The 15,797-nt window shown below is 33.6% G+C and overlaps 1 protein-coding gene across 1 annotated transcript in view; it reads left to right on the forward strand.

Moving 5' to 3' along the window:
• Positions 1-15,266, forward strand: part of PLEKHA3 (pleckstrin homology domain containing A3) — a 28,228-nt gene extending 12,962 nt beyond the window's left edge. The window contains exons 6-8 of the mRNA XM_006921243.3: positions 2,860-2,903; positions 3,369-3,484; positions 6,172-15,266. Of these exons, the coding sequence (XP_006921305.1) occupies positions 2,860-2,903; positions 3,369-3,484; positions 6,172-6,299 (288 nt within the window). The 3' untranslated portion in view covers positions 6,300-15,266. The remainder of the gene's footprint in view (positions 1-2,859; positions 2,904-3,368; positions 3,485-6,171) is intronic.
• The last annotated feature ends 531 nt before the right edge of the window (positions 15,267-15,797 follow it).

The following is a 15,797-nucleotide window of genomic DNA, read 5'->3' on the forward strand; positions in this document are numbered from 1 at the left end:
TTTTTTTTTTTTATTTTTTTTTTTTTTTTTTTTTTTTTTTTTTTTTTTTTTTTTTTTTTTTTTTTTTTTTTTTTTTTTTTTTTTTTTTTTTTTTTTTTTTATTGTACTCATATTCCGTATTGGAGCCTCTCATCTGGTAGGCTCAGCATGTGTCAAGATCCCGATCCCCTCCCCTGGAGGGGCTGTGCCATTTACCCCAGTGTTCCAGGAAAATATTATAATCCTCTGTGGGTGCTAGGGCACAAAGAAGGTTGGGGAAAACTGTTCTCCTTGGTAAAATCATCACAGAGGAGTGATATTTCACCTACATTAGGATAAAATTGATCAAATCTTTACAGGAGTCGTAAGGGGTTTGAAACAACATGTTACAGGGGAAACAGTATTTTGTGGTCCAAATGTGCATTTGAACCCTCCAAAAAGGCAAGTTTCTTAATCTCTCTGGACCTCCTTTTCTTCATCTATAAAATCAAGTATCTTCCACATCAGAGGGTCACGACAAAGGACCTGACCTGTTTAATGTTAGGTACTTAATGTTAATTTCTTATTTTGTGATCACCGAGCAAGCATTCTGTAGGTGGCAGTGGGCTTTTTGTCCCTTTCAAGCTAATAAACTTCCTCTAGCATTCTCTGGGGGACTCTGAGGCGAGGGAAGGTTTGATGAGACTTCACATTTTTTTCATCAAACTGTTTTCAGGATCCCTATTATAGAAAGAAAAATGCCACCTGGCTACTATTCTAACAATTACCAAAAACTTGTTTTTTGGAAGAAAGGGTACAATTTATTCCTAGGTTCTCTTACCCTCCCCAGCAAATTTAGTTATAAGAGATTTAGTAAAGATTATTACCTGAATTTCTTTAGATCATTGTTTTTTAATTAATGTATGATGGACTAATAGTGTCTTCTGAGATAGGTGTACCATGAACATGAGCTTTATGGCCAGATTAGTTTGGGAAGTGCTAGGTTAACTTAAACAAATTCTCTGTCATCTCTGTCATACCTCTTTTATGCTAAAGTGTATTATGAACCCCTGAGAAGGAGAGGCGGTGTGCAGTGTTTCTGAAATTTATTTCACAACTAAACCCTTTTTGTTGATTTTTGAGTAACATCTTACAGGACTGTGGTGTTCAGTAGAACACAGTTGGACAGCGTTGCTTTTTAGAACAATTGTAGACATACTGTGCAATGTTGAATAACATATAGCCGAAAAAAATGATCTTTTGGGGTGGTTATATAGTGCTATGTGTCTGAGATTGATGTACCAAGGGGTACACTTTTTGGTTGTTTTTTTTTTTAGGTGTACTTTATAGAGTCAAACACTATAAAAATGCCTCAAACCTGCCTTGTTTTTGGATTGAACTTCTGAGGAAAATGCCTTCTGTTACAAATGCTCTATAGTCCGAAGAGGTCATATATATATTTTATGTATAAGAAAAGCTATAATAACTCTCTTTTAAACCAAAACCTTTTATCATTGGAAATCCAATAAGTAAATCTAAGAAATATTGGCTAGAGGCTGTTTATTTTTTCTCGCTATGCCATTTTCCTTCATACATAAAGCCATAATTGTGGCTTATGGTAATTAGTTCTGGAGACATGTAACATGGAAAGTAAGATCAGACAATCTTCATAGGAAAATCCTGTGTTTTTAAAAAAATCACATGAGTAAATGAAAAATAAAGCTGAAACATTTGAGAATTCCAAAATTAATCTCATCATTATAACCATTTTATGTAGTCATTTTCCTTGTGTCACTCTCGAGATTAACTTGCATTCAATTATATTTCAAATCACCATGGAAGTTCAGACAATTTTGAACTCTGATCCACAGATTGAGTTATCACTGTGGTACGGATGTCAGTGGGTGAGTAATCCTAAAGAAAGTGATTTATATTAAAGGAAGTGTTGGTGTCCAGTTGCATCTTAATGTCAATCATATTAGATGTCCCTGGACTACAAACTAGATGGATCATAAATGTTATCATTTCAATTGGAATTTCTCAGAGCAACTGGTGGTTCACATTACAAATGTAGAAAGCATGCATGTAATACAAATATTAGACTTGAACTTGTAAGACTCTTCAGCCCTGTATGTAAAAGCAACCATCCTTATCCTTTAGCATAAACTTTGTTTTTCTGCTACCTTGTTAAATATTGAAATGATCTGTTTTACTTGACTGGCTCTTTCTATTTCTTTTTTTTTTCTTTTCTTTCTTTTTTTTTTTTTTGGTGGTTCTAAATTATGCTTAGCATTTGTCATATTGATTAATGCTCTTCTTAGTTAAATTTTACTTATTTATATTTTAAATGTATGTTTTAGAAATCTATTTGAGGTGTAGAATTCTTCTGAGTTCTTTAAAGACTTGAATTATTCATGCCATCTTCCATGAAAACCACACTTTAGAACATCTGTGTAACAAATACCTGAATAATGAATGGTAAAGGGAAGCTATGCTACCAGACTCTAATCCTGCTTTTTAAAAAAAAGCAAGGGCGAGAGACACATTAATTAGAACATTTTTTGGCTTGCTACATATACCTTTTTAGCACAAATATTGTGATTTTTGGGGGACTATTTCAGTATACTGTTTTTTATATTTTTATACACATACAAACATGATATAAAATACAAAATTTAGTTTTTGGTATTGAGAAAAGAATACGGCGTGTTTTTAGCATGTGTTGAGAAAGATTACAATTAATAGTTATTAGGTAGAAAGCTTGACATTATGCTAATAATATTACTTGAGTCCATAAGAAATAAATTTTTTGGCCAGCCATCTTTTTCTCTGAATAGATATTAGAGCTTCATTATTCTACTTGACTAATGGATTATGCTCATTTTCTTTTTAAATTTCTAGATGAAGCGTTCTGTCAGCCACCCTGGTTCTTACAGTTCAGAGAGGTAAAATAACCTTTTTTTACAATTAAATTCTCTCAAAATTATACCTATGTAGGGAATTTTTTGGGCCTTTAACATAGTGCCATGGAATGTGAACTCTATATGGGCAGAGTCTGGTTCTGATTTGCTCTGCATTTTTATCTTTTAGTATAGGGCCTAACACCAGTAGATAGTGATTAAATTAAAAAATGAATGAATAAACCAGCAAGGTAATCACCTTGACAGCTATTGTACCTTTTTTAGATGTTTGAAATTATATCAGATGATGGTTAATAGGAATCCATTTGTGATGTATCAGGGCTCCATTAGGCCTGACCTCTGAACAAGTAGAATATTACTGAAATAGAACTTCAGGCATAAAAATAGTTCCTCTTCATTTAAAGAGATGTCATTTAAAACTCCAGATAAGTTAAGGGTATTTCAATTGTTTAAGGCCTTAAAATTTAATGCTTTTTATTTAATTTGCAGGAATAGCCACTCTGTAAGAGAACCAGTGTCTACACTTCACCGATTCTCCCAGCGACGCCGAAGAACTTACTCAGATACAGACTCTTATAGTGATATTCCTCTGGAAGACCCTGATAGTAAGTTAGATGGGGTCTGTCTCTTTCTTTGGCCTATTCAGCAAAATTGCTGTGGGACTCTGTAATTGTTAAAATGAAGGATACTGACAAGTGAACACTGTACTTGGCCCTTGGATTAATTCCTTAATTCCAAGCTAAGCAAACAGTATATAATCAGCAGAAGTTTGTATATCCTCTTACAGACACCTTTGTTATTAACTAGAGAGTGCTAAGTATCTCTGTAAATACCATATCGTATCTATATCAATCTGCCTATCTGTGTATCAAACACCAAAATCTTTTACTCCCACTACATTTTGGTAATCATTTAGTAATTTTCTACTCCCACTACATTCGCATTTAAAAAACATTTTAGAAGAATAAATTGTAGGTAGGAGTTAGGGCAAGTTCTAAGAAAAAATAAAAAATAAGAAAAAATAAAGGCAAGTTCTAGGTTCAAAGGAAAAAAATCAGCATTCTTAAATAATATGAAATGGCCAAGGAAAGCAATTCTTTCTTGTGGTGGAAGTGAATTACAGTTGCATTTATTCTTGTACCTTTTTCTCCCTTACTATTTAAAGAGGCAGCATAATGTGATTGAGTACTTTAGGAAAGATTTTGTGATTTATGTTAAATTTTAATTATTTTTCTCTTCAGAGAAAACTTTGAAAGTGTGTTAGAATATCTAATTAGACATTAGCGACCATGATTTTCAGTGAACCCAATATGGTCTCATTATTACAACTCCATTTAATAAAGACTTTTGCTTTTCAGAGTCTTTACTGTTGCCCATGAAACATGCGGGATAGAAATTACATACAGTTTCCAATTAAGGAACATATTATGTTCTAACAGCTTATTTGTAAGTCAGTTGTGTGAATACCCATTTTATTTCCCTTATGGCAATGACATGACAAATGGTGGTTAGATTCTTTAGACTGTCTAGAAAAGCCCAGTTAATTCATCATAGGGCTAAAATGGGATGCAACAATGGTGTTGGATTAGAATGTAGAGTTCTTGAAGATGGTGGAGATTCTAAAAGGGACTGCTGGCCATTTTCAGATCTTTAGATGATGATATTTCTTATGCCTTTTTTTTTTTTTTTACAAAACTAATAATCTTTATTCATAGAGGACTACTCTGTGCTCATTACCATTTTGAATTTAAGTTGAGACAATGGTTAAAGACATGAAGAGAGGAAAGGTGTGAGGGTGAGAAGGGGAAGGGAGAAACAAACTTTCCTGGGCTAATTTCGTACAACTTGGAATAGATAGGAAAAGAAGAGGGGGTTAAGGAGGTATTAGGTATGGGGGAAAAAGTGTTACCTGAGGCAGATAGTATATACATTCTGATTTACCTTATTCTTTCAGTTCTTTATATATGACTCTTTTAATCCACAGCTCAGGAAAGAGTTCTGTATGCTGCTTGATACTTTTCTCTAGATGCCACTTATTTTTTTCTTTAACATTTTCCTTTATGATAGCTAAGTTAAATTTTTTTAAAGCTAGCCATTTTCATTAACTCTTCTGTTTTAGGCACTGTGGTCCTAAATTTTTGAAGATAGTTTTCACATACGATCTAAGTGTAAATGCTTTATTCCATTTAGTATTCCCCAATTAAGCTGTTAAAGGATTTAACAAAACTAGTTACATATATGTGCATGTACATACCCACACACATATATCTTAATCATATGCACTTCTATACATACATATATACTTATATACATATATATACTTATATACATACATATATACTTATATACATACATATATCTTAATTCTCTAGAACTTTTAAAATTGGTAACTAACTGTAGGCCAGGTCAGAAGTTTTATCCTTAGATAACCTTCTGTTTATCCTAAAGTTTAGTGTATCAGTTGACAAAGCAGAGACTGAATTAGTTTTCTTTCTTAGAAAGTATATGTTTTGCAATTGAAAGTCTTAGTTGAAAGTCTTTATCCCAAAATATTCTTTTCCTTGAGAGATGCAGGTGCTCCTATTTTTTATTAACTAGATTAAAAAAAAAATATATATATATATGTAATAGATGGTCATGTTAAATTCAAATGGTTTGTACTTATAAAAGTGCAACTAGCTGCTTTGGAACAGAACCATGCCAATGTGATTAGCTGTGTTCACTTGCAGCTGCAGTGATAGTTTTGTTGCATTCCAGATAGAAATATGGAATGTTTCAGTGTGAGGTACCTTGTCAGCTTTGCTCAGAAAGTCTGATTATGAAAATAGCAAGACCTGAGTTAGTCCTGGTCCTGTTACCAATTGTGTGATCTTGTGTTAGGCATGTAACCTGTTTTGGGTCTTGATTTCTTTGCCTAGAAAGGAAGAATTCTAACAGCATTAAAACAATCAGATTGAGAAAGCAATAGGCAATTAAGAAAGACTTAAGTTCCATTCAGCAAATATTTATTTATTGACTGCTCATTATGTGCCAACCATGGTTCTATTAACGAACAAAATAAATATTTCTACTTTAGGTAGTTTCGTAATTTATCTCATGAATTCTGAAGTTTCTCCTTATGACTGCTAATAGTAGAAAAGTTAGATTTTTCTCTGTTAAACAAACAATCAAAAAATTAGCAGGAAGCTAAAGGAATTTCATCTCCCTGAATAGGAAACTTAAGATGTTCTTTCACAGAGGATTGCAGTTAATAATGATAGGATGCTTAACCTTTTAATCAATTTTTTAATAGGACCTGTTCACTGTTCAAGAAATACACTTAATGGAGATTTGGCATCAGCAACCATTCCTGAAGAAAGCAGACTTATGGCCAAAAAAAAATCTGAATTGGAAGATCCTCTTCCATCCTTCTCTTCTTGAGGAAACGGAAGTGTCCAGCTTCCTCTAAGTATTGCTATGCAAAAGCTGCTGTAATTAAACTATGTTATAGGGAGTAGTTTTTCCCTTAGGAAAAAGATTTCTCTGCACTTTATAGAATATTGTAAAACAAACAAACAAACAAAAAAAAACAACCCACATACCTTTGAAGTGTATTTTATCTTTATATAGTTTATTTGCAAGAGTATTTTCCTAATAACTTCACAGTATGAATGTGCATCTTTTTTCTTTTTAAACAAATGATGGTGTAACATTTTGACATCCATAAGGACAAATGTAGATATTTTTCTAAAAAACTGTGAGGGACTGAGTGTGTATTATAGCTTATAAACATGAAATCTTATAAAAATAAGGTTTCAGTTTGACAGAAGTGTAATATATGTAGCTTGTGCCATGGACCAAATGGTCACTTTACCCTAGCTGAAAATGAGTTACGATAGCAGCTTGATGGTGATTGTACTGTATTCCTTTAAGCAAAAAGGAAACATTTAGTATTCTAAATATTTTTAGCCCAAATACCATGACATCGAGGATTATTTTACAAACCAGACTATGCTGTCCTTCATATGTGAAGTTGACACTACTGATTAGTCAGTACCAAAATGTTGGGTTAAAGTATTTAATTTTTATTTATTTATTTTTCTGTTGCATCAGAAAAATTACCTACCAAATTCAAGATGTGTATACATTATTTACACTGTTCTAGAAAAAAAGAGGTTAATGCTGTAGTGACCTTGCTCATGTCCACAAGAGAAATAAATGACTTTCAATGGAAGAGGATTTTAGTGCTTTTTTCCTAAAATAGACATTAAGCTGCTGTTGTAACGTATTAATGTTTGCAGCTCTTTAGACTATCTGGAGACATTTTTGATTTATGAATATTTATATGAAAAAGAAATTCTGTCAAGGTGACTGCTTTACATCACTCGAGAGTGGCATTATTTAATTAAAGAACAAATACCTTTTTTTTTGGTAGTGCCTGTCCATACCTATTGTCAGTGTTTGCCTTGTAAACTGTTTTTTAAAATTCACTTTGGAGTGAAGGTTTTGTCCAAGGTCTTGGATGAGGAGCACTTTAAAACAAACTGGTTTGGTGTTTTTAAGTTAATCATGTGTTTAATAAATATGTGGTTTTTGCATTCAAATTTATCATATAATACATTGTATTTTTTACATTTATTGATATTCTGTCTTTATTAAGTGCTAATAGTATTCTTTATTGCTTCGTTTTGTTTGTATAGTCAGACCTCATAGTGAACATACAAATGAGGCATATTTTTAGTTTTATTGCCTATGAGCTTAGAATAGTGTGGCTTATTTCACTTTAAATTTCTCTTTTAAGTTTATGTGGGAATTTTTTTTTTAGTCAATATTTGTATTTACTAAAATAAATCTGTAATTATAGGCTTTCTCCCCTAAGTTTAAAATGGACATATACAATCTGTAATCATTAATATACATTTAGATAAACTGTATGCTACTTAAAGTATTTGATTTTAAATAGCTTACAGTTCATTAGACTATATCAAGTGGAATCTTATTCTCATCTGTTGTACTTCATATGTCTAATTTGAGAAAAAAATGTTTGATAATATAGTAAGTTTTGTGTTGAGTGAGTAATCATTTTTAGCTTTTTTTTTTAATAGTAAGAATTTGCATAGTGATGACCATGGAGGTCAAGGTGCTACTGATAGGGAGTTTTTCTGGTAGGGTTTTTTTTGTTTTGTTTTGTTTTTTTTTTTAACTAATAGGTTTATAATGAAAACACTGTAACAAGATTTTGAACTCCTAGAAGATAAATCCATTAGATTGCTTTATCCAAAAAGCTGAATTCCTGACCAGTTTTCTATAAATATTTTAAAAAAAATAAAATATCATTTCTGGTTCATATCATTTTTTCCCCTTGAAACAGGTGCTTTGAACTGGTTTGTTATATTCCTAAGTATGGCTTTTATTGTGACTTAAAGCCACTTTTTTTCCTTTAGAACCAATATATTTGCAAAGTCATTTTTTTAAGGGAATATAAATGTATCTTGAATCACATCTAGATCTTGATCAGTGAATAGGTAGCACGAAGCAATCTATAAAGCTTCAGGGAAACTTGCATTTTGAGGAGCCCTGTATATTTTCAAGTGTGCTTGACTTTTCTGAATTTTAAGAAAAAGATGAACCAAATAAGAACAATTATGTAAGAATTTTAGCCTGTCGGGATTTTTTATAATGTATAATTATTGGTTGTTTCTGTTTTGCTTTGTCTAAGCCATGGGATTATTGAGAAATTTGGAGACTCTTGGTATATCAGTGATTGTCTAAGCAAAAGCAGTGCTTGCTTTTCAAGTACCTGGTTTCTATTGTGTGGGAACTGCAGGCCTTTGTGATTAAAGTGACTTTGATGAGAACTCTTTTTTAAATGGACCAAATTCAAACTTTTTTATATTATGTTGAATTATTGTGTTATCTGCAATCAGGACAAGTCCAGAAATGGATGCTGTTGATTCAACTTTAATTCCAAGATAAGAGATAAAGTATCTTCATTTTCACAGTTGCCATGAAAGCTTTGACCCTGAATTATTTTGCTTATTACATTTAGTGTTTGGAATCATCACAAGATCTCAGGAAATGTATCCTTGTACTATGTTGATATTATACTACTGTTTATACTAATCCCGTATACATTATAATACCATTAATTTGGATTCTACCAGTTCTTTACTTTCATTAAATGAAGTGCCTCTGGGTCTGTCTTTTGAGCCTTGCTATTGCCACTTGGTGCAGAGGGAGTGTCTTGGCCTCAAAGAAAGCCTGGTTAGACAACAGTAGTTCCATTTAGGAGGTCTCTCTTTTAATAGCCCCAGTGGGTAAGTAAATTATAGCCGGTACTTAGGCTCCTTTTTATGTCTTTCCGGTTTCCCAATCTTCCTTTCTTTGAATTCATACTGAATTTGTAAGTTTAAATTATTTTAAATTTAGCTTTATTTTTACTAAAGTAATTCATGCATATAGTTAAAAAAAAAACATCATATAGAACTAGAAGGCTTATAATAAAAAAGAGTACCTTTCTTTTCCCCTTGCTTAGCACCTTCAGCTCTTAGTGGTTGGTTGTAGTATTTATCTTTCTATTTGAAAATAGTTATATTATTTTTTTTGATTTATCAACTCTAGAAATGATTCTTGAATTCTTATGGCAGGGAGGATTTACTTATATTCCTATCTCCCTATCCCTCTCAATATAGATTAATCACAACTTTTTGTTAAATCAGTAGATAATAAAAGTAGTTCACTCATGAACCCAATGGTTCATAAACTATCATTTCCTTTGTACTGGAATCTTATTTTTCTCAAAATTAATAATTGCTTGGTTTTGATTCTTTTTTTATGTACTTATCACAGTGTTTACCCAAAAGCTTAAATGCTCAAAAACGTCAGATAATCTATCCATTTCGCTTTCTTACTTTTTTGTCCTTTGGGGACATTTCTTCCACAGTTTGAAGGATCTTTTACTGTTTGGACTATTGCTGTCCAGGCTTGCGCACAGCTTGGTGGTCATTTTGGGACCCCCTTTCTTTTTTAGTCTCTGTTGTATCTCCTGTTTATTGGATCTTAATGACTTCCTCTTTCTTTATTCAGTGCCCTTTTTTGCCAAAGTATATCCACCATGAAAACTTCCTAGGAAAAGGTGCTTGAGCAGTAAAGATTCTGAGACTTTACAGTTCTGAAAATATCTTTATTCTTGATTGATTGGTAGTTTGGAGTCTGTTGAAAATATTTTTCCCTTACAATTTTAAATGCCCTGCTGCATTGTCTTATAGCATTCATTATTCCTGTGAAAATTCTGATACTGTTTTTTTACATGGGGTCTGTTTTTACACTCTGGAAGCTTTTAGTAGCTTCTTTTCACCCCCGGCACCCCTGACACTTCATGACGATGTGTGGGTTTTCATTCATTCATGTTGATGGGTACTCGACTTGGTGGAGTCTGTCAATTTGTAGACTTGTCCACTTCAATTCTGGGAAATTTTTTGTGTTACCTTTTTGATAATTTTCTCTCCTCCATTTTCTTCATTCTTTCTTTCTAGAATTGCCGTTATTTGAATGTTGGACCTCACAGATTGATCCTCTAATTTAAAAAACCTTTCTAGTTGCTCCTTAAGTTGTATTTGTTCTTTTTGTTATCCTCTGGCTCTTCCTTTGATTTTTTTTTTAGCTATATGAAAATATGAAATTTTCATATTTCACATTTTTTCATAGTCCTCAATTCTTATTTTATAGCCTCAATGTCTTCTCATTATCCCTGAGGATGCTTACCAGTTTTTTTCTTATGCGTTTCCTGTTCATTGCATTGTTTCTTTTTTTTTCCATGTTCTCATTTTCTGTTTATTTGTTGTGGACTATGTCTTTCATTCTGAAGGCTTTCATAGAAAATTAGGTCATTCATTCATATTAAGGATAAGGGACCAGAAAATTAATTTCATAGATCTTTGTGTATAGGCCATGTTTATCAGTTTTCTGAAGGGCCATCAGGCAGAGAATTGGCCTTTTTGTGGAGTCCCCTAATTTCCAGTGGAGGTGTATTCTTTGGAAGTATTCAGTTTCTCTAGAAAGAACTCTTAGGTTCTGGCAGCTGGGTAGAAGAAGAGGGCTGAGGAGACCATAGTTTGTATGGTGGCTTTTACTTAATCCCCCTATTTTCAGTCTCTCATGCCCTGCCCCACCCACCCCAGTCTTCCTCTGTGGTTCGCGACTCTCGGGTTCAGTTTCTCCTGTGGATGGAAGTTGGGGCTGGGTGGGCCGTCTGCTGTGGAGGGTAAGGAGAGAACCTGGCATCCAGTTGCTCTTTATACAGACTTTTCGTCCTAATTTCAACCCTGTATCTCACTCCCTTTTTTTACAATAGGTGGTGTTTCCCAATCTTGAACTCGTTAGGGGTTTGGTAAGGTGTATTTTTAGGTACTTAGGCTTTAACTGCCTCTACTTTGCTAGGTTAGTTATTATACTTCCTCCTGATTTTTATTTGTATAAATCTGTTGAAATCTAATGGCTTTGTAATCTGTTCTCTTTGTCTTTGTCGATTAATACCATTTATATTCCCTTAATGCCTTTTGGTGGAGTTTGGGAGCTCTAGAAAATAAATACATGGGTCAGTCTATCATATTCAACTGGGAGTCTAGATTTAAATTCTAATAGTGTGCAGAAAACAAAATTTCTTTAGTATTCTATAATTCTACTCTGTAATGCTTTTCAATATGGTTTTACTGTACTGCCTACCTCATAGAACTACTATGAGGATTAGAAGAATCAGTACCTAAAAAGCACATAGAATAGTGCCTGGCATATAGTATGCATTAAATAAATTAGTTATTATTAATATTGTTATTTCCATTATTATTACCACTATCACTCTTAATTCAGTAATCCACTTAGACTTGAATGAAAGTGTTTTCACCATAGGAAGAATTGCTGATACATGGGGAAATCTGGTATCTGATAATATCGACCCTACGTTTAACTAGACTTCACATGAAATTTTCAGGTGTTAAATTTTATCTAAGACACAGTAAAGCCTTAAAAAATACAATCAGTAATAGTTTAAAAGTTTTTAAAAGTATATAATAACAATTTTAATGTGGTTTTAAGCTTTATTGGTATTGTGTTTTTATCATCTAAATATGAAGTATAGAGAATAAAATTGTGAAGATGATGTTTATTATGCCCTACCTATAGCCAGTAGATGTAATACTCTGATATATAGAGAAGAGGAATAGAGATATAGTGGACTGTAATCACTACATCTATGACCTTCTTGTGGGTGGCTGTATACTTTTCAGAAAATGTGAATTTATATAAAGCAAAATGCCTACATTTGTTCATTTGTTTTAAAAATCTTCTTTGTATCTGGATTGAGGTTATGATAACACAAAATTCTAATTCTTAGAGGTGAAGTGGGAGGAGGTGATCCCACTACTCTTTTTATGGATAGTGAGATGCACATTTTGAGGAAGGGGATTTTTATTTTTCTGGAGATATACATTCTCCCTCACTAGAGTCCCATGGTGGTGAGAAATGGCTGTAAATACCAGTACAGATGAGAAATATCAGTACAGATGAGATGAGAAATTTTTCTATAAAAAGAATGGCCGGTTGCTTAGTGTGAATAAACTTCTATGCAAATTATCAGGATAACTTTGGCAGTACAGATGAAACTGGTAGACACGGTCAGGGTAGGTAAAACAGTGCCTGCTGTTAGTGTGATGCTGGCATTTTGTTGTCTAGATGTGAATATTACTGTCCTCTCACTGTTTGCTTTGATGTTTCACCTCCAGAGCTTTGATGTCTACATCTTGGAGCCCTTATGCTGCCTCTTCTCTAAATGCGGTGACTAAACTATATATTTTCACAGGATGGAATTTGCCTTTTCTGTCCCATAATGTGCTTTCCCTCAAAACAACTTTTGTTGGTCTCTTTGATAATAAAACATTTGGAACACTTTCCATGGGCCAGTTGCTTCACCTCATTTTAACCTCATAACAAGATATTAAAGAGATACTAAAGTACAAGAACACAAGAGCAACCAAAATGCACAGAACCAGGATTAACGCATATGTGATTGATTAGAATAAGGAATATTTTATTACTATATCTTAAAATACTAAGTGTTTAAGTGATCCAGTTAGTATTTTAGTTCTGGACTAGTATCAATTGCTGAATAATTGAGCATGAATTTAATCACAAAACCCAAGATTCGTGGCAGGGTGTATTAAGTTTTGATTAATTGAAATAGGTAAATCAAATGAACTAATGTACGAGGATATTAACACATTAAGCAATTCCTTTGACATCAGTGAGGGGTAATATATTCAGAATATCTGACATGAATAAAATGTATGCCTCTGCAGCGAATTTCCTCCTTAGTTTTATTCTGTCAGAGTGAGAGGAGGATGCTGTTGATATTCTTAGTTCTTTGAAAAGTTTGTCACAAAGACTGTTTACCCACTTCAATCTCAATACCAGGTTTGGTAGCACGGACATAGCAACAAAGGAGAGCATTGTGTCACGAGGGATTCATAGCTACTACGAGCTAGACTTACTCATTTTTTTCTTTCCCAACCTCTCTTCATATTAGTAGGCAGAAATGATCATTTTGGATGAGATGTAGCAGTTTAGGAATAAAGAAAGTTATGTGCAATGAAAAAGGTGTTCTGGGAAAACTCTTCAGTCCCACTCAGTGCCATCATCTTTCTCTCTACACTCTGGACTTTAATTCTGGGAGGGCTGGGTTATTTCCCACCCTTCCTCTTATTTTTTAAAAGCAATACCTGAAGATACTCTTTATTAAATGATCATTTAGACAATATGAATAAAGTGAAAGTTCACCTTGACACTCTCACTTCCTGGGATAACCACTCTTTTCTGGTGTGTATCCTTCTAGACCTTTTCCTTGTGCATTGACTTTTATTTTATGTAGGTGTACATTTCACTTGTTCAGAGTAGCTCATCAATAACAAGATGATTAAACAGTGGCACATCTATATGATGCAGCTGGTAAAGAAGGAGATGAGTCTATATATATTTACAAGTATTTTTCATATGTTACAGTAGAATGATTCTGACTTCTGCCATTATTGACCTGACAGGCATTCCAGCTCTTATTTTCTTTGTAATCTTTCTATGCAAAGAAATGTAAATTGATTGCTTTTTCTACATGGCTAGAATGAGACAATCCTAGAGGGTCTAGTACTTTTCTTTAATCGTGTGTGTGAGTATATGTGCATGCTGGTCTGTGTGTATAGTTTCTTGATTGTAGACAATGCAACTTGGAATCATTTTGTTTTGAGATAATAGCTTTATATTTAGTTTTAAAATTGATTTTACAAGTTTAGCTACAAAGGATAAAACAAGTTTTCTGCAGAAGTTACCATGACTTGGTCAAAAAAGAGTTGTGTTTTTTTTTGTTTGTTTGGCAGCAACCAAAAGTATGGCCTAGAGCTTATGGGTTGAGCATCCAGATTTCGGTCAGGGAATGTATACCTGATTAAAAACCTTCATTTGACAAATTTATATGATACATTAGTAAACAATAATACCTTCTAAGTATTACCACCAAAATCAGACTCGATACTTGAATTATATAGGAAATTTCTATACTCTGTCCTTGTCCTCTGGTATTTGTGGTTGCCAGGGGTTGCTAGGTTATCCAAGTGTTTCAGCTTGCCTTCAGAATTGGCAGACCCAGGAGACTGTCTGGGGCCCCTTGCCATGATGCCCCATCTTGGCTGAGGCCTTAGAATACAAGTCATTACAACTCCTATTTGTTTCTTAGTAATTTTTTGGTTTGTTTTCCTGTTTTGCACGGGTTTGCCAGAGAGAAGTGTGTGGCAATAAATACTTGTGATTTAGCATCGTGACCATGGATGGCGTATTGTCTTTTGTGTTTTTTTCCTTCAGTACCAACTGATTAGTTAGTGTGGCTTCCAGGGATTCTGAGTTTGAGGCTAGATTATCAGAGAGTGACCTTCCTACTTAGTTAATGATGTCTGCCATGGACTTTGTGGGAGGGTATGAGAAATGGTGGCAAGGATATTCTGTCATCCAGAATATAAGGCAATGATTATGGCTGACTTTGCATAACTTTGCTACATTATATTTTTTGAAGCACTCAAAGTGGAACAACTCATAATTGATTCCCTGTTTTCAGTTTCCACTATTATATTAGGATGAACTTAATCATACATATATTTCTTAAATGGAAACAAAAATAGCCCATCATCTCTGTTCAGCCTGAGTGTATATGTGTACATATGTAACAAACACTGTTTACTTACTAGCAGTGCCTTTGTGAATTCGAAGACATTTGCAACCTTGACATGGTGCTGCGGGGGTGGGGGGAAATAACAACAGTGCCATACTTAAAAAAAAAAAAAAATTAAAAAGTATGAGTTTAGCCAAGTGAAATTCAATAGCATACTTTTTATGTTTAGATCACCCTTAGCCCTCACTTGAGAGAAGAGTTTTAATTCATCTGAAGTTTTGCTTAAGTAGCAAACTTTCTAGATGAGTTGCCCTCCTTTTTCCTTGCTGTGTTTTTTAAATACAGGCCATGATTTTAGGGGAGAAAATTTACAGATTATAAATTCTCTCTCTTGCTTTTGTGAATCAAGCCACCTTGGCTACACAGTGTCTTTGAATATGGCTTGAATCATGAAGGGTGGCAAAATGTAGGGTGACTTTTTGGCCTCAAAACAGTTTCTTTTTTGGGACACGTGGCTTCCTCTGCTATCACGTTTGCATCTGTCACTTCTAGATCTAACTTCTATAGGTGTTTTTCTTTCTTTGGGGGAGTATGAAGGGAGTGATTATAATTTTAGATGTTTTTTTTAATAGTTCAAGTCCTTTACTGGCTTGATCTAGAGAAAATAAAAGACTCACTATGAGTCTTTGAAAACCCCTCTGGTTTTCAAATTCTATGTGTTATTTCAATCATTT

This window comes from Pteropus alecto, unplaced genomic scaffold (genome assembly GCF_000325575.1).
Source record: "Pteropus alecto unplaced genomic scaffold, ASM32557v1 scaffold3, whole genome shotgun sequence".
In the NCBI taxonomy this organism is placed as follows: Eukaryota; Metazoa; Chordata; class Mammalia; order Chiroptera; family Pteropodidae; genus Pteropus; species Pteropus alecto.